At 45.3% G+C, this 17,807-nt stretch overlaps 1 protein-coding gene across 2 annotated transcripts in view; it reads left to right on the top strand.

Moving 5' to 3' along the window:
- PTPN1 (protein tyrosine phosphatase non-receptor type 1) overlaps positions 1-17,807 on the top strand; it is a 118,990-nt gene that overhangs the window by 67,705 nt on the left and 33,478 nt on the right. For both annotated transcript variants that reach the window (XM_033963473.1, XM_033963472.1), the window contains exon 2: positions 14,307-14,397. Coding sequence is in view for 1 of the 2 variants with exons in the window: in XM_033963472.1 (XP_033819363.1) it covers positions 14,307-14,397 (91 nt within the window). In the remaining variant the exon portion in view is untranslated. The remainder of the gene's footprint in view (positions 1-14,306; positions 14,398-17,807) is intronic.

Here is a 17,807-nt window from a genome sequence, read left to right as displayed (position 1 = left end):
TGGACAGTTTGGCCAAACTGTTTTACAGAATTTATTCTCCTAAGTTGCCAACTCTCCCACCATCTCATTGTGGTTAGCTTGGAGGTCACCTACTAGTGAGAATACCTGCCTGCTTGTCCTGGGATAAAGCAATGTTACTTACCGTAACAGTTTGTTATCCAGGGACAGCAGGCAGCTATTCTCACGTCCCACCCACCTCCCCTGGGATGGCTTCTCTGCTAGCTATCTGAACTGAGGAGACACGCCCGGTGCACTGGGCGGGAAGGCACTCGCGCATGCGCGTTGTGGGCGACTCAAAACTTCTAAAGTTTCTACAAGCAAGTATGCTTGTGAGACGTCCGCATCGGGGCTCCGTCGGATGACGTCACCCACTAGTGAGAATAGCTGCCTGCTGTCCCTGGATAACAACTGTTACGGTAAGTAACATTGCTTTCGATATTGTCCATTTCATGCTACTTTTGTTTCCTTCTTTTGCAGAAATATTCTCTGCCTTGACCTCTTTCCTGCCACCTTCACTCTTTCCAAATTTTGTTCTAGTAACATGTTAGCCACTTTTATTACATTGTGAAATAAATTAATGAAGTAAATGGTGTGTCATCTGCAGTATGTTGAAAGTGCCATTCTCATTTGCAGTCTATTCTGACTTCCAGAGGAAAGATTCATTGTATACTCATTCCATCTTCTCTTGTTACAAGTTTTAGGCATTTGCAATAAATTATTTTGATTCAAAAAGCAGTTTATAAACAGCATGCTGCTGGCAGACAAAACAGTGATTTTTTTATACACATCCAGTTATAAATAGTGTCATGAATGCCTGGAGAAAACATCAGCTGCTTAAAAATTGTGTAGAATGAATTATTCTATAGCCTATAAGACAGTGATTCTTTCGCATGGTTTGAATTCTATTCCATTACATGAGTACTTGATTAAGCATAATAAAGAAAATGATACAGGTCAACATAGTTATAGTGACATGTTTCCATGTGGGAGGTTCACAGTGGAATCTTCCACACCCTATGTCGGCTGAAATGCTGTAAAAACAGCGTTCTGTGTTCACAGCCCCTGTTGGAAGGGAATAATGACTATTATCCCAGGACAAGCAGGCAGGTATTCTCACATATGGGTGATGTCATCCGACGGAGCCCCGATGCGGACGCCTCACAAACAGACTTGCTTGAAGAAACTAGAAGTTTTGAGTCGCCCACACCACGCATGCGCGAGTGCCTTCCCGCCCAGCGCACAGGGCGCGTCTCCTCAGTTCTTAGTTTTCCGCGGAGCCGAGAAGTCCGTCTTTTTGGCTCTCTCCAGTAACTTCGTCGTTCGTGCCTTCTCTCACCGTGGTTTGTGTTTTATTTTTCTCACGAATCGCTGTGTTGGTCTTTTTCTTTCTTTACCGCGGGCTTCGACTTTGCGTCGGCTGTACTTTTGTCTATGTCCCGGCCTGTTACCGGTTTCAAACGGTGTAGCAAGTGCAAGTGCACGATATCTCTTACGGATCCTCACAGACGCTGCCTCAAGTGCCTTGGGCCGAAACATCATCCTACCTTGTGCCTGCCTTGCCAAACACTTAAGCCTCGTGCTTTTAAGCGTCGTTGCTTCCTGGTGGATAGCCTCTTCGAGATGGAGTCTACTAATCTTTCTGTTTTGAAGGTTTCTTCGGCATCGACTCCCGTCGATGCCTCTCCTTATGCTGCTTCCACCTCGAACTTCATCAGACCTTCGTCTTTTGGAGCGGCTCTTGCTTCGACTTCTTCGGCTGCCATATCTTCTCCTGTCTCCTCAGGTCAGATAGCTCAGCACTCTGTTCCGCAGTGGTAATTAAGGTGTCGAAGCCTCCCAAGTCGAAACACTCTCATACCACTGTACGGGACCCTTCAGCCAAGGCAGGTGGGCCGGTTTCAGACGCGGTACCCTCCTTGCCGGCTACGTCACAGATCTCTTTGGAGGAGCTGATTATTAAGGTCCTCACTACCATGGGATCCACACTGCTCACTCTGCTTCAGCCTGGGCATGCAGAAGTCTCCCACGAGGTCGAGCCGCTTGTGCCCCGATCTGATCCTCCACACTCGATGCAGGGAGCGGAGTCTCTGCGAGTGTCTGGTCGGGCTTCCAAGCACGAAACGCATAGAGTAGAGTCTGTGTGAGTGCATCAACAGGATACCTCCCATTCTACCAAGGGAATCCAGTCTTCGAAGTTGCTTCAGGGCTCCTCCACGCCACGAGATCCAGTTCAAGACACAGTTCTCGACATCACTCGAGGCCTACTTCGAGGCTTTCTTCGAGACATCATGCCTCAAAGCCTCGGTCCTCTCCGGCCTCGACAAGACCTCCTCGTTCCAAGTCTCCGATGCCGGCTCTCGAGGATATCCCGATGTCTAGTGCCTCGTCCAAGTCTCCAGGTTCCTTCGTACCATGGTTTCCTGCCGAGGCTTCTTCTTCTTTGACTCCAGCTGCCTCGACGTCCTCGAGTCTTTCTCGAGCCCGTGCAACTGCAGACCAGTTATCTTTTTCCTCTTTTTTGAGACTCTAAAGAATACCTCAAGGTCATGCACCTTCCTCAACCTCCGGCTGAGTCTCTCAAGCTGCCACTACACAAGCTTCTCGATCAGACTTTTACTTTTACTTTTTCCATTCCAGCAGTTCCAGGAAAGTTGGATGCCAGATATAAAACAGTGCATCATAAAGGTTTTGACAATTCCCAATTGTCACATCAATCCTTGCTTGTGGAATCCTCTTTAAAGAGATCCCATCCTTCCAGAGTGTATGCCACAGTTCCTCCTGGCCGGGAGGGAAAGACCATGGATAAATTTGGACGTCGCATTTATCAAAATGCTATGATGTCTTCGAGGGTCCTCAATTATAAATTTTATTTTATCACTTATTTTGAATTTCTTTTGTCTCTTATGCCAAAATTTTTGAGTTATTTGGATGATAGCATGCATTTTGAATTTCAAGAAGTCATTGCTTCTTTCTCTCAGTTACGTCTCCATCTTCTCCAATCATCTTATGATGCCTTTGAGCTCTGTGACCAAGCGTCGTCTAGCCTGGCTTCGCACCATAGACATGGACTCTAATCTCCAGGACCGCCTGGCGAACATCCATTGTGAAGGCAATGACCTTTTTGATGAGTCCATCGAAGCAGTCACCAAAAAGTTGTCTGACCATGCTAAATCTTTTGCCTCCATAGTCTGACCAAAGCCTAAGCCAGTTCCTTCTAGACCTACACGTCCTCCTGTTATCTACCAGAGGCGTTTTTCTCCAAAGCCGGCACCTTACACTCGCCCTCCTTTGAAGAAACAGCCACCTCAGAAGCAACAGAAGCATCAACCTTCTGCTCCACCTAAGGCTTCTCAGCCTTTTTTACTGTTTACACCAGAGCATAACATCCATCGTTCTATCTTTGACTCCTTTTCCACCTATAGGAGGTCGTCTCCATCTTTTTTACGACAGATGGATGGTCATAACATCCGGCCTCTGGATCCTTTCCATCATCAGAGAAGGATACTCTCTTCATTTCAATCAGGTTGCACCAGAGCTTCCTCCAAGAGAGTATCCTTCCAGTCCATCCCAGACCACCCTTCTTCTTCAGGAAGCTCAAGCTCTGCTTCATCTCCATGCCATCGAACCAGTTCCCTTGGAACAGTAGAGCAGGGAGTTTTACTCCCGTTACTTCCTTGTTCCGAAGAAGATGGGCGATCTGGGACCCATTTTGGATCTCAGGGCTCTCAACAAATTTTTGGTCAAAGAAAAGTTTTGAATGTTGTCCCTGGCATCTCTCTATCCCCTTCTCGAGCAGAACGACTGGTTATGTTCTCTGGATCTCAAGGAGGCCTACACTCATATTCCCATCCATTCGGCCTCCCGTCAATATCTCAGATTTTGGGTGGGGAATCTGCATTTTCAGTACAGAGTTCTACCCTTCAGCCTGGCCTCGTCTCCCAGAGTGTTCACCAAGTGCCTGGTAGTGGTAGCCGCAGCTCTAAGGAACCATGGTCTCCAGGTTTTTCCCTACCTAGACGACTGGCTCATCAAAGATTCCACATCTCAAGGGGTTATTGTAGCGACCCAACGGACTACTTGGTTCCTACAAAGTTTGGGATTCGAAATCAACTTTCCTAAATCTCAACTTCAACCCTCTCAGAATCTACAATTCATTGGAGCTGTTCTGGACACTGTCCAACTCAGAGCATTCCTTCCACAACAACGCCTGGAAGCTCTTCTTCAACTCTGTCACACTGTGTCTTCCCGCTCTTCCATCTCAGCGAGATGCATGATAGTGCTTCTGGGTCACATGGCCTCCACAGTACACGTGACTCCTTTTGCCAGACTTCACCTCAGAATTCCTCAATGGAGCCTGGCTTCTCAGTGGACGCAGGCTTGCAATCATCTTTTTCAACACATTACAGTCACTCCTTCCTTGAAGAAGTTTCTCCGTTGGTGGATGTTCTCTTCCAATCTTTCCAGAGGCTTACTTTTTCAAACGCCCCCTCATCAGAAGGTCCTTACGACAGACTCTTCCACCTACGCTTGGGGCGCTCATCTCGATGGTCTCCGTACTCAAGGCCTATGGATCAGTACGGATCATCAGTGTCATATCAATCAGTTGGAACTCAGAGCGATCCTCAAAGCTCTCCACGCTTTTCAACATCTCCTTCACGACACAGTAGTCCTCATTCGGACAGACAACCAGGTTGCCATGTATTATGTCAACAAATGGAGGGACGGGATCTGCCTCCCTCTGTCAAGAAGCTCTGGATGTTTGGGACTGGGCTATCCGTCGCAACACCTTCCTCAAAGCTGTCTACATTCAAGGGGCTCAGAATTGCTTGGCGGACAACTTGAGCCGTATCCTGCAACCTCACGAATGGACTCTCCATTCCTTGTCTCTTCATCACATTTTCTCACAGTGGGGAACGCCTGAGATAGGCCTCTTTGCAGCTCCCCACAACTACAAACTGCCTCAGTTCTGCTCCCAGATATTCTCTCTTCACCGCCTCGAGGCATATGCTTTTCTTCTGGAATGGACAAATCTGTTCCTGTACGCATTTCCTCCATTCCCTCTCATTCTCAAGACTCTAGTCAAATTGAAAAACAATCATGCCACCATGATTCTAATCGCTCTTCGGTGGCCGAGACAACCTTGGTACTCCCTTCTACTTCAACTCAGCAGCAGGGAACCATACCTTCTACCAGTTTTTCCTTCTCTACTTACACAGAGTCAAGGATCTCTGCTTCATCCCAACCTGCAGTCTCTACACCTGACAGCTTGGTACCTTTCAGCAAAACTCCTCTTCGGTTTTCTCAATCTGTTAGAGATAAGAACATAAGAAGTTGCCCCCGCTGAGTCAGACCAGAGGTCCATCCTGCTCAGCGGTCCGCTCCCGCGGCGGCCCATCAGGCCTAGTGCCTGAACAGTGGTCCCTGATTAATTTTATAACTTACCTCTAATCCCATCCCTATAATTTACCTCTATTCTTATCTGTACCCCTCAATCCCTTTGTCCTCCAAGTACCTATCCAAAGCTTCTTTGAAGCCCTGTAGCGTGCTCCTGTTTATCACATCCTCCGGCAGCGCGTTCCATGTATCCACCACCCTCTGTGTGAAAAAGAACTTCCTGGCGTTTGTTCTAAACCTCTCCCCTTTCAATCTAATCTAATCTAAATCTTGGGTTTATATACCGCATCATCTCCGCAGATGGAGCTCGACACGGTTTACATGGTTAGGGAAGGAACGGAACTCCAGTGGAATTATATAAGTATGAGAGAAGAGAGGTTGGTGTGAGAGTGCCAGGAGCGGGACGGGGTTACGTTCTGGAGAAGAGCCAGGTCTTCAGATGCTTACGGAATGGTAGAAGGGGGCTCAAATTGCGGAGAGGGGAAGGGAGACTGTTCCAGAGCTGAGTGATTCTGAAAGGGAGGGAAGAGCCAAGTTTACCAACAAGGGAGATGCCTTTTAAGGAGGGGTAGGATAGTTTTAATTTTTGAGTGGATCTAGTGGAGGTTGGATTTGAGGAATTCCAGGATAGAGTGCCCCCTTGTACTTGTGGTTCCCCTTAATTTGAAAAATCTGTCCCTGTCTATGTCTACTTTTTCTATGCCCTTCATGATCTTGAAGGTTTCTATCATGTCTCCTCTAAGTCTCCGCTTTTCCAGGGAGAAAAGCCCCAGCTTTTTTAGTCTGTCAGTATATGAGAGGTCCTCCATGCCCTTTATTAGCTTAGTTGCTCTTCTCTGGACTTTCTCAAGTACCGCCATGTTTTTCTTGAGGTACGGCGACTAGTACTGAACACAGTACTCCAGGTGCGGGTGCACCATTGCACGATACAGTGGCAGGATGACTTCCTTCGTCCTGGTCGTGATACCCTTCTTAATGATACCCAACATTTTGTTTGCTTTCCTTGAGGCTGTGGCGCACTGCGCCGACGCCTTTAATGTTGTGTCTACCATCACTCCCAGGTTGCTTTCAAGGTTGCTCCCTCTTTCAACGGTGATCCCCCCATTTTGTAAGTGAACATCGGGTTCTTTTTCCCTATATGCATGACCTTGCATTTCCCTATGTTGAAGCTCATTTGCCACTTTTTGGACCATTTTTCCAGTGTTGTCAGATCTTTTTGGAGATCTTCGCAGTCCTCCATGTTATTTACCTTGCTATATAGCTTGGTGTCATCCGCAAATTTAATAACCTCACACTTCGTTCCTGCCTCCAGGTCGTTAATAAATATGTTAAACAGGAGCGGTCCCAGCACCGACCCCTGCGGAACTCCACTCGTGACCCATTGCCAGTCTGAGTAATGGCCCTTTACTCCAACCCTTTGTTTCCTGTCCACTAGCCAGTTTTTGATCCATTGGTGGACCTCCCCTTGTACCCCGTGGTTCCATAGCTTCCTTAGCAGTCTTTTGTGTGGCACCTTGTCGAAGGCTTTTTGGAAGTCAAGGTAAATGATGTCTATGGATTCCCCTATATCCACCTGGCTGGTTACCCCCTCAAAGAAGTATAATAAGTTTGTGAGGCATGACCTGCCCTTGCAGAAGCCATGCTGGCTCGACTTTAGCTGCCCATTTTTTTCAATGTGTTCCCAGATGCTGTCTTTAATCAGCGCTTCCATCATCTTTCCCGGGACCGAGGTCAAGCTCACCGGCCTGTAGTTTCCTGGGTCTCCCCTTGAGCCTTTTTTGAAGATGGGCGTGACATTTGCTATTTTCCAGTCCTCCGGAATCTCTCCAGTTTTTAAGGATAGGTTGCATATTTGTCGAAGTGGCTCAGCTATTTCATTTCTTAGTTCCTTGAGTACCCTTGGATGAATGCCGTCCGGACCTGGCGATTTGTCGCTCTTTAGCCTGTCTATCTGCCTGAGGACATCCTCCTTGCTCACCTCTAGTTGGACCAGATTTTCATCCTGCTCTCCTTTTACGATCTCCTCGGGTTCCGGAATGTTTGTTGTGTCCTCCCTTGTAAAAACTGACATGAAGAACTCATTTAACCTGTCGGCTATCTCTTTTTCCTCTTTTACCACTCCCTTTCTGTCCCCATCATCCAAGGGTCCCACTTCCTCCCTTGCTGGTTGCTTCCCCTTAACATACCTGAAGAATGATTTGAAGTTTGTTGCTTCCCCCGCCAGTCTCTCTTCATATTCTCTTTTTGCTTTCCTAACCACTCGGTGACACTCCTTTTGGTGTTTTTTATGCTCCTTTTGGTTGTCCTCTGTTTTGTCCTTTTTCCATCTTTTGAATGATGCTTTCTTGTCACTTATCGCCTTTGTTACTGCATTTGTTATCCACACTGGGTTTTTTGTTCTATTTTTTTTGCACCCTTTCCTGAACCTGGGGACGCACAGGTTCTGTGCTTCGTGCACTGTGCCCTTGAGTAGGGTCCAGGCTTTTTCTACGGACTCCATCTTCTTTGCGTTGTTGTTCAGTTTATTTCCCACCATTTTCCTCATGGCATCATAATTCCCTTTTTTGAAGTTAAGTGTTGTCGTTGTAGTTCTTTTCACCTTTGATGATCCAATTTCTAGCCTGTACTGGATCGTGTTGTGATCGCTGTTTCCTAGTGGGGCTAGTACCGCCACCTCCTTAGTGGGTCCCCCTAGTCCGTTGAGGATTAGGTCAAGAGTGGCATCACCCCGTGTTGGTTCCGTGACCAGCTGTTCCATGAAGCAGTCCCTCGTGACCTCCAGGAATTTGGTCTCCCTCATGCAGTTTGAGTGTCCGATAGTCCAGTCTATTCCCGGGTAGTTGAAGTCCCCCATCACCACCACCCTTCCGCTTTTGCATACCTGCCTCAGTTCAGTCTCCAGATCCTGGTCGATTTCTTCCGTTTGTCCAGGTGGACGATAGTACAGACCCAATTTTATGTCTGCTCCAGTTCCTCCTGGTACTCTACCACTAGACAATGCTATCACCAAAAATGGACTAGATTTTCTACGTGGTGTTTTTCTCATCATAAGAAACCTCAACATTCCTCCTTATCTGTTTTAGATTATCTTTTGCACCTATCCAACTCTGGACTAAAGTCTACATCCATACGAGTCCATCTCAGTGCAATTGCAGCTTTTCATCAGCCTATTGAAGGGAAACCCCTCTCTGCTCATCTGGTGGTTTCCAGATTCATGAAAGGACTTTTCAATGTTAAACCTCCTCTCAAACCGCCTCCTGTGATTTGGGACCTCAATGTTGTCCTTTCTCAACTCATGAAGCCACCATTTGAACCAATTGATAAGGCTCATCTGAAGTATCTCACTTGGAAAGTGGTATTTCTCATTGCCCTCACTTCTGCTCGACAAGTCAGTGAGCTACAAGCTTTGGTTACTGATCCACCATTCACTGTGTTCCATCATGACAAGGTGGTCCTTCGTACTCATCCCAAATTCCTACCTAAAGTGGTCTCAGAATTTCATCTCAACCAATCCATCGTACTTCCAGTGTTTTTTCCAAAGCCTCATTCTCACCCTGGAGAATCAGTTCTTCATACTCTGGAATGTAAATGTGCTTTGGCCTTCTACTTGGAACGCACCAAACCACACAGAACTGCTCTTCAACTTTTTGTCTCTTTCGATCCAAATAAGTTGGGACATCCAATTTCTAAATGCACCATCTCCAATTGGATGGCAGCTTGTAGCTCTTTCTGCTATGCCCAGGCTGGATTACCTCTTCACAGTAAAGTCACAGCCCATAAAGTCAGAGCAATGGCAGCTTCTGTAGCTTTCCTCAGATCTACACCTATTGAGGAGATTTGCAAGGCTGCTACTTGGTCCTCGGTTCATACATTCACTTCTCACTATTGTCTGTATACTTTCTCTACACGGGATGGACAGTTTGGCCAAACAGTATTACAAAATTTATTCTCCAAGTTGCCAACTCTCCCACCATCCCATTCTGGTTAGCTTGGAGGTCACCCATATGTGAGAATACCTGCCTGCTTGTCCTGGGATAAAGCACATTTACTTACCGTAACAGGTGTTATCCATGGACAGCAGGCAGTTATTCTCACAACCCACCCACCTCCCCTGGTTGGCTTATCTACTAGCTATCTGAACTGAGGAGACGTGCCCTGTGCGCTAGGCGGGAAGGCACTTGCGCATGCGCGATGCGGGCAACTCGAAACTTCTAGTTTCTTCAAGCAAGTCTGCTTGTGAGGCGTTCGCATCGGGGCTCCGTCGGATGACGTCACTCATATGTGAGAATAGCTGCCTGCTGTCCCTGGATAACACCTGTTACGGTAAGTAACTGTGCTTTTGGGCACGTTCAGGATGCTTGATTGCAGAGTTCTAGAAGAAACTCTGGTGCATAATCCTACCAAGGATGACCAAATTGTAATGGCTGGACTAAGTAATATGTGTGTGGGGTTATAAAACGGGACAAAATCCCTAGTAGTTAAAAGATGACTTAGCTCCATTTTCCTGGCTCTGTTTATAATTGAACTAGATTTCCATAAGAGAAGGAAACCACCAGTCAAAAAATGATTAGTGTTAGAGTTTTTGTGTGTTAAGATATGGAAGGATAGAATAACCCTGTGCTCAAGAATATCACTGTTTTTAATTCTTAAAATAATTTTTTGGGTTGGTGATGGGAGACACACTGGGGCCTGCCTACTGGTATGTCTTTTCTATATTTTTGAAATAAGAAATGTAGATTCTTCAGTTATTCTCTGCTTGTAAAGTTAGCTAGGCGTTTGAATATTGACGAAGTAAAACTCAGACTGAACTTGGCTTTAAGATGAGTTCTACCTACTTATAACACATCAATTATAACAACGATTGAAAAATTCATGAGAATTAACAGGAAATGTTTTGCACTGCGAATTACAACTTAAGTTTCTTTTGAGACTATATATTTCACCCATGTGGGCATTGTGCATAGGAATTATGCAATCCCATGGCTGTCCCAAATATGGTCAGGCTCAGGCCACCTTGAGCCATATGTTTTGGTCTTCTCCTGCTATTGACTTTACACTCCCCCTCCCAGGGCCCCCATCCAATAAGTATCAAGTATTGTTATGCTACTTAGCGATTTTCTTATTAAGCTGCTCTAATTTGGAAATCTCTGCTATTGTGTATAAGAGCAGAAAGGACTTATTTAGGTTTCATTTAGAAATTATGAACACATTTGCTCAGAAAATTCCTTTTACAATGTTAGGTTATGAATGTTTTGTTACATGTTTAACCATATCTAGGAAATTCAATAAAAAAATTATCTTTTCTTTTTTATTGTGCTGCACAACGAACCAGATTGGCATTTGGCAAATTATAAGAATAAATATTGTATTGTATGATATTGCTTTACAAACACAGAAATCTTTTGTTATATATATATATATATATATATTTTTTTTTTTTCATAGTCGGTCGCAGGTGAGACACCAGCTCGCCAACAATGGAGGGCAGACAATTCAGCGCAAGACACCAGCACACCGTGGGAAAACTTAGTTTTAAAGAACTCCGAAGCGGGGTGTGAGTGGGGATCCCTCCCCCTACACACACACTTTACTGCATAGTGTTCGCGCTGCTGTTGGGGGGGGGGGGGTTGGAACCCTCCATTATAGAGAAAACGGAACTTTTCTGATTTTTTGGGGGAGAAAAGTTTCATTTTCTCTATAATGTGGGGGGGTTTCATTCCCCACACACCCCCAACAGCAGCAAACGGCAGCGCGAACAGTATGCGGTAAAGTGGGGGGGATTCCCCCCCACACCCTCCCATCGGAGCTTTTTAAAACTAAGTTTTCCTGCGGTGCACTTGTATCTTGAGCCGAATTGTCAGCGCTCGCTTGTCGGTTCGCTGGTGTCTGGCTCGTGATTGTCCCGTCACCTATCTATCTATCTCTTTGTTCTTCTGAAAGTGGTTTCACAGGTGCTCCATACTCTATGCCCCCCCCCCCCCATCATTTTGCGTCAGATGCCTTCCTCATTCATTGGGTGGGGGGGACAGTTTCCTCTACACGTTTTCCCTGATACCTCTCATCAGGAAAAACTCTACTCAGACTTCACCAAGATCAAGGCACCATGAACCTCATAGCACCACATTGGCCACTCCTCCTAGAGCTCTTATCCAGAAAACCATGCAAGTTGCAACCATTTCCAACACTACTGATGCAGAATTAGGAATCCCTCCTTCACCTGAATCCCTGCTTGTTAGCACTAACAGCATGGTTCCTTTCACTGATCAAGTAAGTGCTTTCTGCCTCTTGGCTGCATTGGCTGCTGTCATTGAAGCATCTAGAAAAACTTTCATGGTGCTGTTACCACTTAAATGGATCAGATTTTCTTCCTGGGGTGCATCGCATTCTCTGGAACCGGTCACATATCCATCTATACTTGACTACCTTCTCTACCTCTCCAACTCTGGTCCAGAAATCAATTTAGTTTGAATACCGTACGTATCAGTGTGTTTCATTATCCTTTGGACAAGAAGCCTATCTGTTCATACCTTGGTAGTCTGTTTCATGACACACAAAACCACCTATCGACCCTCCACCTATTGCTTGGGATATTAACTTGCTACTATCTGCTCTTATGAGGTCTCCCTCTGAGCCACTTAAATATTGCTCGCTCATACTTTTCACTTGGAAAGTCGTTTTCCTCATCGCCTTCAAATCTGCACACCATGTGAGTGAGCTAGCTTGTGTGTCAGATCCTTCTTATACAAGATTCTACCATGACAGAGTAGTACTTCACACTCATCCAAAATTCCTACCCAAGTGTCTTGAAATTCCATCTCAACTAATCTATAGTACACTTCTCCCTCGTCATTCGCGGGGGATACGGGCAGAGCCGGACCACGAATGACGAAAAACTGCGATTATCCGGTTCTGATCCACTGCCGCCTTCCCGGCCTTACCTGGTGGTCTAGAGGGCTTTTGGGGCAGGAGCGATCTTCCTACGCTCCTGCCCCGTGCAGATCGCCATCAGGAAATGGCTGTAGGGAGTTCCCGACGTAGTCTCGAGAGACTACAGGAACTCCCAGCAGCCATTTCCTCATGGCGATCTGCACGGGGCAGGAGCTTAGGAAGATCGCTCCTGCCCCGAAAGCACTCTAGACCACCAGGTAAGGCCGGGAAGGCGGCAGGGAGGAAAAAAAGATGGATTTTTTGTACATGAAGACTTTTTTTTTTTTTTAAATTTCCTCCCTCCCCAGAAAAAAATTGCGATTATATGAAACCGCGAGTGCAGGAACCACGAATGGGGAGGGGGAAGTGTACTCTGTTTTCTTTCCAAAGCCGCATTTGCATCCTGGAGAGGCAACACTGCACACCTGGCATACTCCCTGCAACATACTAAATCTCAAAGAGGATCGTCCCATTCTTTGTGGCTTTTGACCCTATCCGACATGGAGTTCCTATTTCCAAGAGCACCATCTCCACTTGGCTTGTGGACTATCTCCTTTGCATGTATTTGGTCTGGGTTGAAGCTGCAGGGCTACATAACAGCCCACAATGTCTGAACTATGGCTGCTTTCATAGCTCATTTCTGCTCTGCATCCATTGAGGACATTTGCAAAGCAGCCACTTAATCCTCAGTCCTTATCTTTACTCATCACTACTATTTGGAACAAAACTCTAGAAGAGACAGTTGGTTTAGACAAGGAGTACTGCAGAATCTTTTTACTTCCTGAGTGCCAACTTTGCTTGCAACCCACTTGGATTTTGCCAAGCTCATGTTTATATATCTACAGTAAAACCTTGGATTGCAAGTAACTTGGTTTGCAAGTGTTTTGCAAAACAAGCAAAACATTTTATTAAATTTTAACTTGATATACAAGCAATGTCTTGCAATATAAGTACATACAGTATACACACATCACAACTGAGGTGATGGTTCTTCTCTCTCCAACACTGCAGTGTAGTGTCTGTTCTAAATGAGCGAGGTCGTGCAATACAAGTACGTATAGTATTTTGTATTAAAGGTTTTGGGTTGTGGAACGAATCGCTTGAGTTTCCATTATTTCCTTTGGGGAAATTTGCTTTGATATATAAGTGCTTTGGATTACAAGCATGCTTCTGGAACGAATTATGCTCACAAACCAAGGTTTTACTGTATTTTGAATCCATGATTTCCCAGAAGCCTATGATTGACGAGACTGTTTTATGTATGGTTTTTATTGATCGCTATTAAAGTAGGTTTGAAGACCAGGCCTCACTCTGCTCTTTTCCTTGGCTCTTGCTGTGACTGTTTTAGAGGTGATTGTCTCCTTTGTGGATGCTATATATCCATTTTCCTCATCCAGAACCATGATCCATGCAGCTTGGGAGTCCCACGTGTGAAAATATTATACCTGCTTGTTCTCGAAGAAAGCAAAAATGCTTACCTGTAGCAGATATTCTCAGTGGGCAGGAATATATTCTCGCAATCCACCTACCTCTCCTAGTTGGCTTCTTTAGCTTTTTTTGCTGAAATGATGGTCCCATGAGCCGACGGGCAGGAAGGTACTGGCTTGCACATGGTATGGGTACTGTCAAAAAATTTAAAGTGACAGTGCACTTGACAGTGTCTGTACTGAGTTGTGTGGATGACATCACTTACATTTGAGAATATAAGCCTACTGTCTTCTGAGAACACCTGTTACAGATAAGTATTGTTGCTTTTCAGAAAAAAATTGTTCTTTACAAATTAATCTTAAATTATGAACTTTTTATTTTCTCCAGATGGTTGCTGCCAAACTAGTAAAGTGACTGAAATGCCAAAGAAAACAAATACTTGAAGATTAAAAAACAAAACAAAAAAAACCCAACTTAGGACTGCTTTTTGAGTTCTGCTTTGTAATTGTCTTGCGAGATGCTTGGGACTTGAAATATTTCCTGTTCCTTCATTCTAGGATATCCGACATGAAGCCAGCGATTTTCCATGCAAAATTGCCAAGCTTCCTGAGAACAAAAATCGTAACAGATATAGAGATGTCAGCCCCTGTAAGTATATGATTTTTCAGCTAACTTACAGCTTTACTGAATGCAAAATAGCAAGCTACTTCTTTTGGGTTTCCTTTATTTCTTATTAAATTAATGTCCCTTGTCATGATTTTGTTATAATATACTTATGGATGGCCTGCTGAGATCATGAATATTTTTGAGCATTTTTTTTTTGAAAACTTCAACTCAAATGTAAGATACAGGCTACATTAAGTTTTAATCTGTATTGTTTTCTTTAATTATAGAATCATAAAGCAGTCCTGCCTAAACTACAGCTGTTCTTTTACAGAATTAAGTGGGGAGCTCAGGAAGTACTTGCTAGAGCGTAACCAAAATTGAATCTGTGACTGAAATTGGCTGCTCAGTTTTGACAGAAACTGAAACTGCCCCCTTTCTGGTGGCAAACACCCTCCGGGGCCTACCTCATCATTGATGGGTAGTGGGCATAGTAATGAACCTACTTAATCCTGTGCAAGACTGGTTCCAGTAAAAATGGCTGCCAAGACTTTCCACAGAAAGTCCCAGCTACCATTTTTGAGATTGGAATCAGCACAGGCAGGAGTCTCGCTGCTGACTATGCTGTTCCAATCTCAAAATGACTGCAGGGACCTCCTGCAACAGTCTTGGCAGCCATTTTTACTGAGCAGTGGCACTGGGCAGGAATGAATGGGGCCACTAGATCATCAGGTCTTCTTCAGGTAGGCCTGGGAAGGGCCTTTGGGTGGTTGGGTGAGATGCAGGGGTGTATGGAGAGTGATTGTAGGAGGAGGGGAAGAGTTCTTCATTTTCATCTGAAACCCAAACCCAGATTTCGAGCCCGTTTCAGTGCCAAATTGGAAACTGAAACAGAAATTTGGTTGGCTTCTAGTACTTACAGAACTTGTTCTGGTTTCTAAATATTTTTCCAAACTCCTTGACAATGTTAGGTTTGTTGATAATAGAAGCCATGCATGGAGCAGCCTGCCCTTGTTGAAGTGGTGAGGTCAGGAACCAATATTTGGGTGTTTACAGGTGTGAAATGATGGGCACATCATTTTTTTTTCTCTACACACACACACAGCTTGAGCAGCTAATACTTTGGCTGCTGGGGATCCCCAAGTCCTGCCAACTAAAGACATTCTCCATAGAACCCCTAGGCTAGTCGTTGGCTGAACTCCCAGTGCCACAGTATTCAGAAGGCCCAGGGGTTCCACAAAGATTTTCAGCTGGCGAAGCTTAGGGATCCCTGCCAGCCACAAAGATGTGTGCTGCTGCTACACTACTGCCACAGTGTTGAGAAACTTTTCTAGTTTTATTGTCAGACATCAGTTTATAGTGCAGTATGTTTACATGTATGAATTTCCTGACTCTGACTTACACTTCTCCCTCGTCATTCGTGGGGAATACGGGCAGAGCCGGACCACAAATGCTGAAAAATCGCGATTATCCGACTCTGACCCACCCCCCACCTGAGCTGAGCAGTTAAGGCAGAGCTTACAAGAATGGGACAAAGACAGCGACAAAACTCAAGGGAACGGGATGAGGAAATTGAGTTTTTGCGGGGATGGGGACAAATTTGTTCCTGTGTCATTCCACTCCGTCCTACTGCCAGGGCCTTCCCAATGAACACCTCAACTTTAAATTAAAGAGTGGCAGGAGGGAAATCCACTCCCTCCTGCCTCGGCCACCTAGGCCCGACACAACCCTGACCCCCTCACGTTTAAATTGAAGATCGGCAGGAGAGATGCCCATTTCCTTCTGCCACTGGGCCCCCTCTCTCCCGCACCATCCCCCCCCCCTGCCAGGGGTCCCCATGAACCTCCCCCCAATACCTCTAAATTGACGATCAGCAAGAGAGATGCCCACTCCCTCCTGCTTCAAGCCTGCCTCTTCAAAATGGCAATCCTTCCCCTTCCCAGTGCATAGGGGCCTAAGACTCTGATTGGCCCATGTGCCTAAGGCCTCTCCTATGAGAAGGGGCCTTAGGTGCCGGAACCAATCAGGCCCCTGCCAGTGCATCCCAGATGCGCCGGGAATGGGAATGCCTGCTGTTTTGAAGAGGCAGGCCTGCTGGAAGGAGGGAGTAGATATCCCTCTTGTCGATCTTCAATTTAGAGGTTCAGGGGGGTCTGGGATTTGTGGGGAGGGGGGCCTTGTGGCAGAAGGGAGTATGTATCCCTCCTGCCAATCTTCAATTTAAAGATGGGGTTCAGGGGTGTGTGGGGGTCTAGGTGGCTGAGACAGGAGGAAAGCCCACTCCCTCCTAATTTTGTTTTTTTTTTCTGGGGGAGGCATAGAGCTATTTGGTGGGTTAATCACGGCATGCTCAATACAATTTTTTTAAATGGGCACATTATGTGTGTTACATCTGTGCCCATTAAAAAAAACCCCAAACAAACCTACTCTTCCTTCCCCAAACAGCTGAATGACAGGAGGCTGTTTAAGGGCTTCCCCATGCGCATGTGTCAGTCACTTTCTCCAATGACTGATCAGATGGGATTATGGCGAACCTCCACAAAAATCATTTGCATGTGAAATTGTTTCAACATAATCACCATTTTCAAAAAGATAATATACTGGCACCACAGCAACCCACAGAATTTTAACGTTGATTTTAGAGCATCCAGCTCCCAATGAGAAGGAAAGAATTTGGAACTCAGGTAGGTATAGGAAGGATTATCAGACCACTGTGAAGACTTTCGGTCATCTCCAATCTGCCATCAAACTGGAATTTCCCTTGGAAAATTATTTTCCTCCCAGGAGGCATTTTTCTAGATCTTTCCCAGCATAAATGCCTATAAAATACTGCATAAACACCTACAAAATAAACTATCATGGATAAAAGTGTGTCATGCCATTTACTTGGAGAAATCTAGTATTTTCTCTACCTCAGCCTCATGCTATCTGGTGCCCCCAGTCCCTGGCCTAACTTTCTGCCGTGCTGGATGATCTGCGATGATTCAGGTATAGAACAAAAAGCAGACCAAACGAGTATATTGAGCTAAAGAAATTTAATGTCACATGTGCCTTAGTGAAGCTTAAAACATTTTTTGAAGGTGAGAATGACATGATGCCTCAAGTAGAGTGGTACTCTGAGACTTCTCCCTATTGTATGAGTTCTACTCCTACTTCCATTTGATGTAACTTTACCCATGATGTTGCATGGGCCTGTATCTTGAACCTATTCTAGAGAAGTGCGATTAAGAAATCCTGATTAGATTAGATCAAAGTTACATAAGAGAGGCAGATGATCTGTGATGATTCAGATGTAGTACAAAGAGCAGACCAAACGAGTGTATGGAGCAAAAAGAAATTTAAACAGCCCACTCAGAATTCCAAGCCGAAGTCCATGAGATTTATATAGCCTGGAGTATGCAAGGTAATGAGTGTCACTCGGTGATATTATACTCCCTTAATTGTCATTGCAGCTG

Source organism: Geotrypetes seraphini, chromosome 11, assembly GCF_902459505.1.
Source record: "Geotrypetes seraphini chromosome 11, aGeoSer1.1, whole genome shotgun sequence".
Classification (NCBI taxonomy): domain Eukaryota; kingdom Metazoa; phylum Chordata; class Amphibia; order Gymnophiona; family Dermophiidae; genus Geotrypetes; species Geotrypetes seraphini.
The sequence above is the reverse complement of the archived record's forward strand: the minus strand, read 5'-3'. Positions and strand labels throughout refer to the sequence as shown.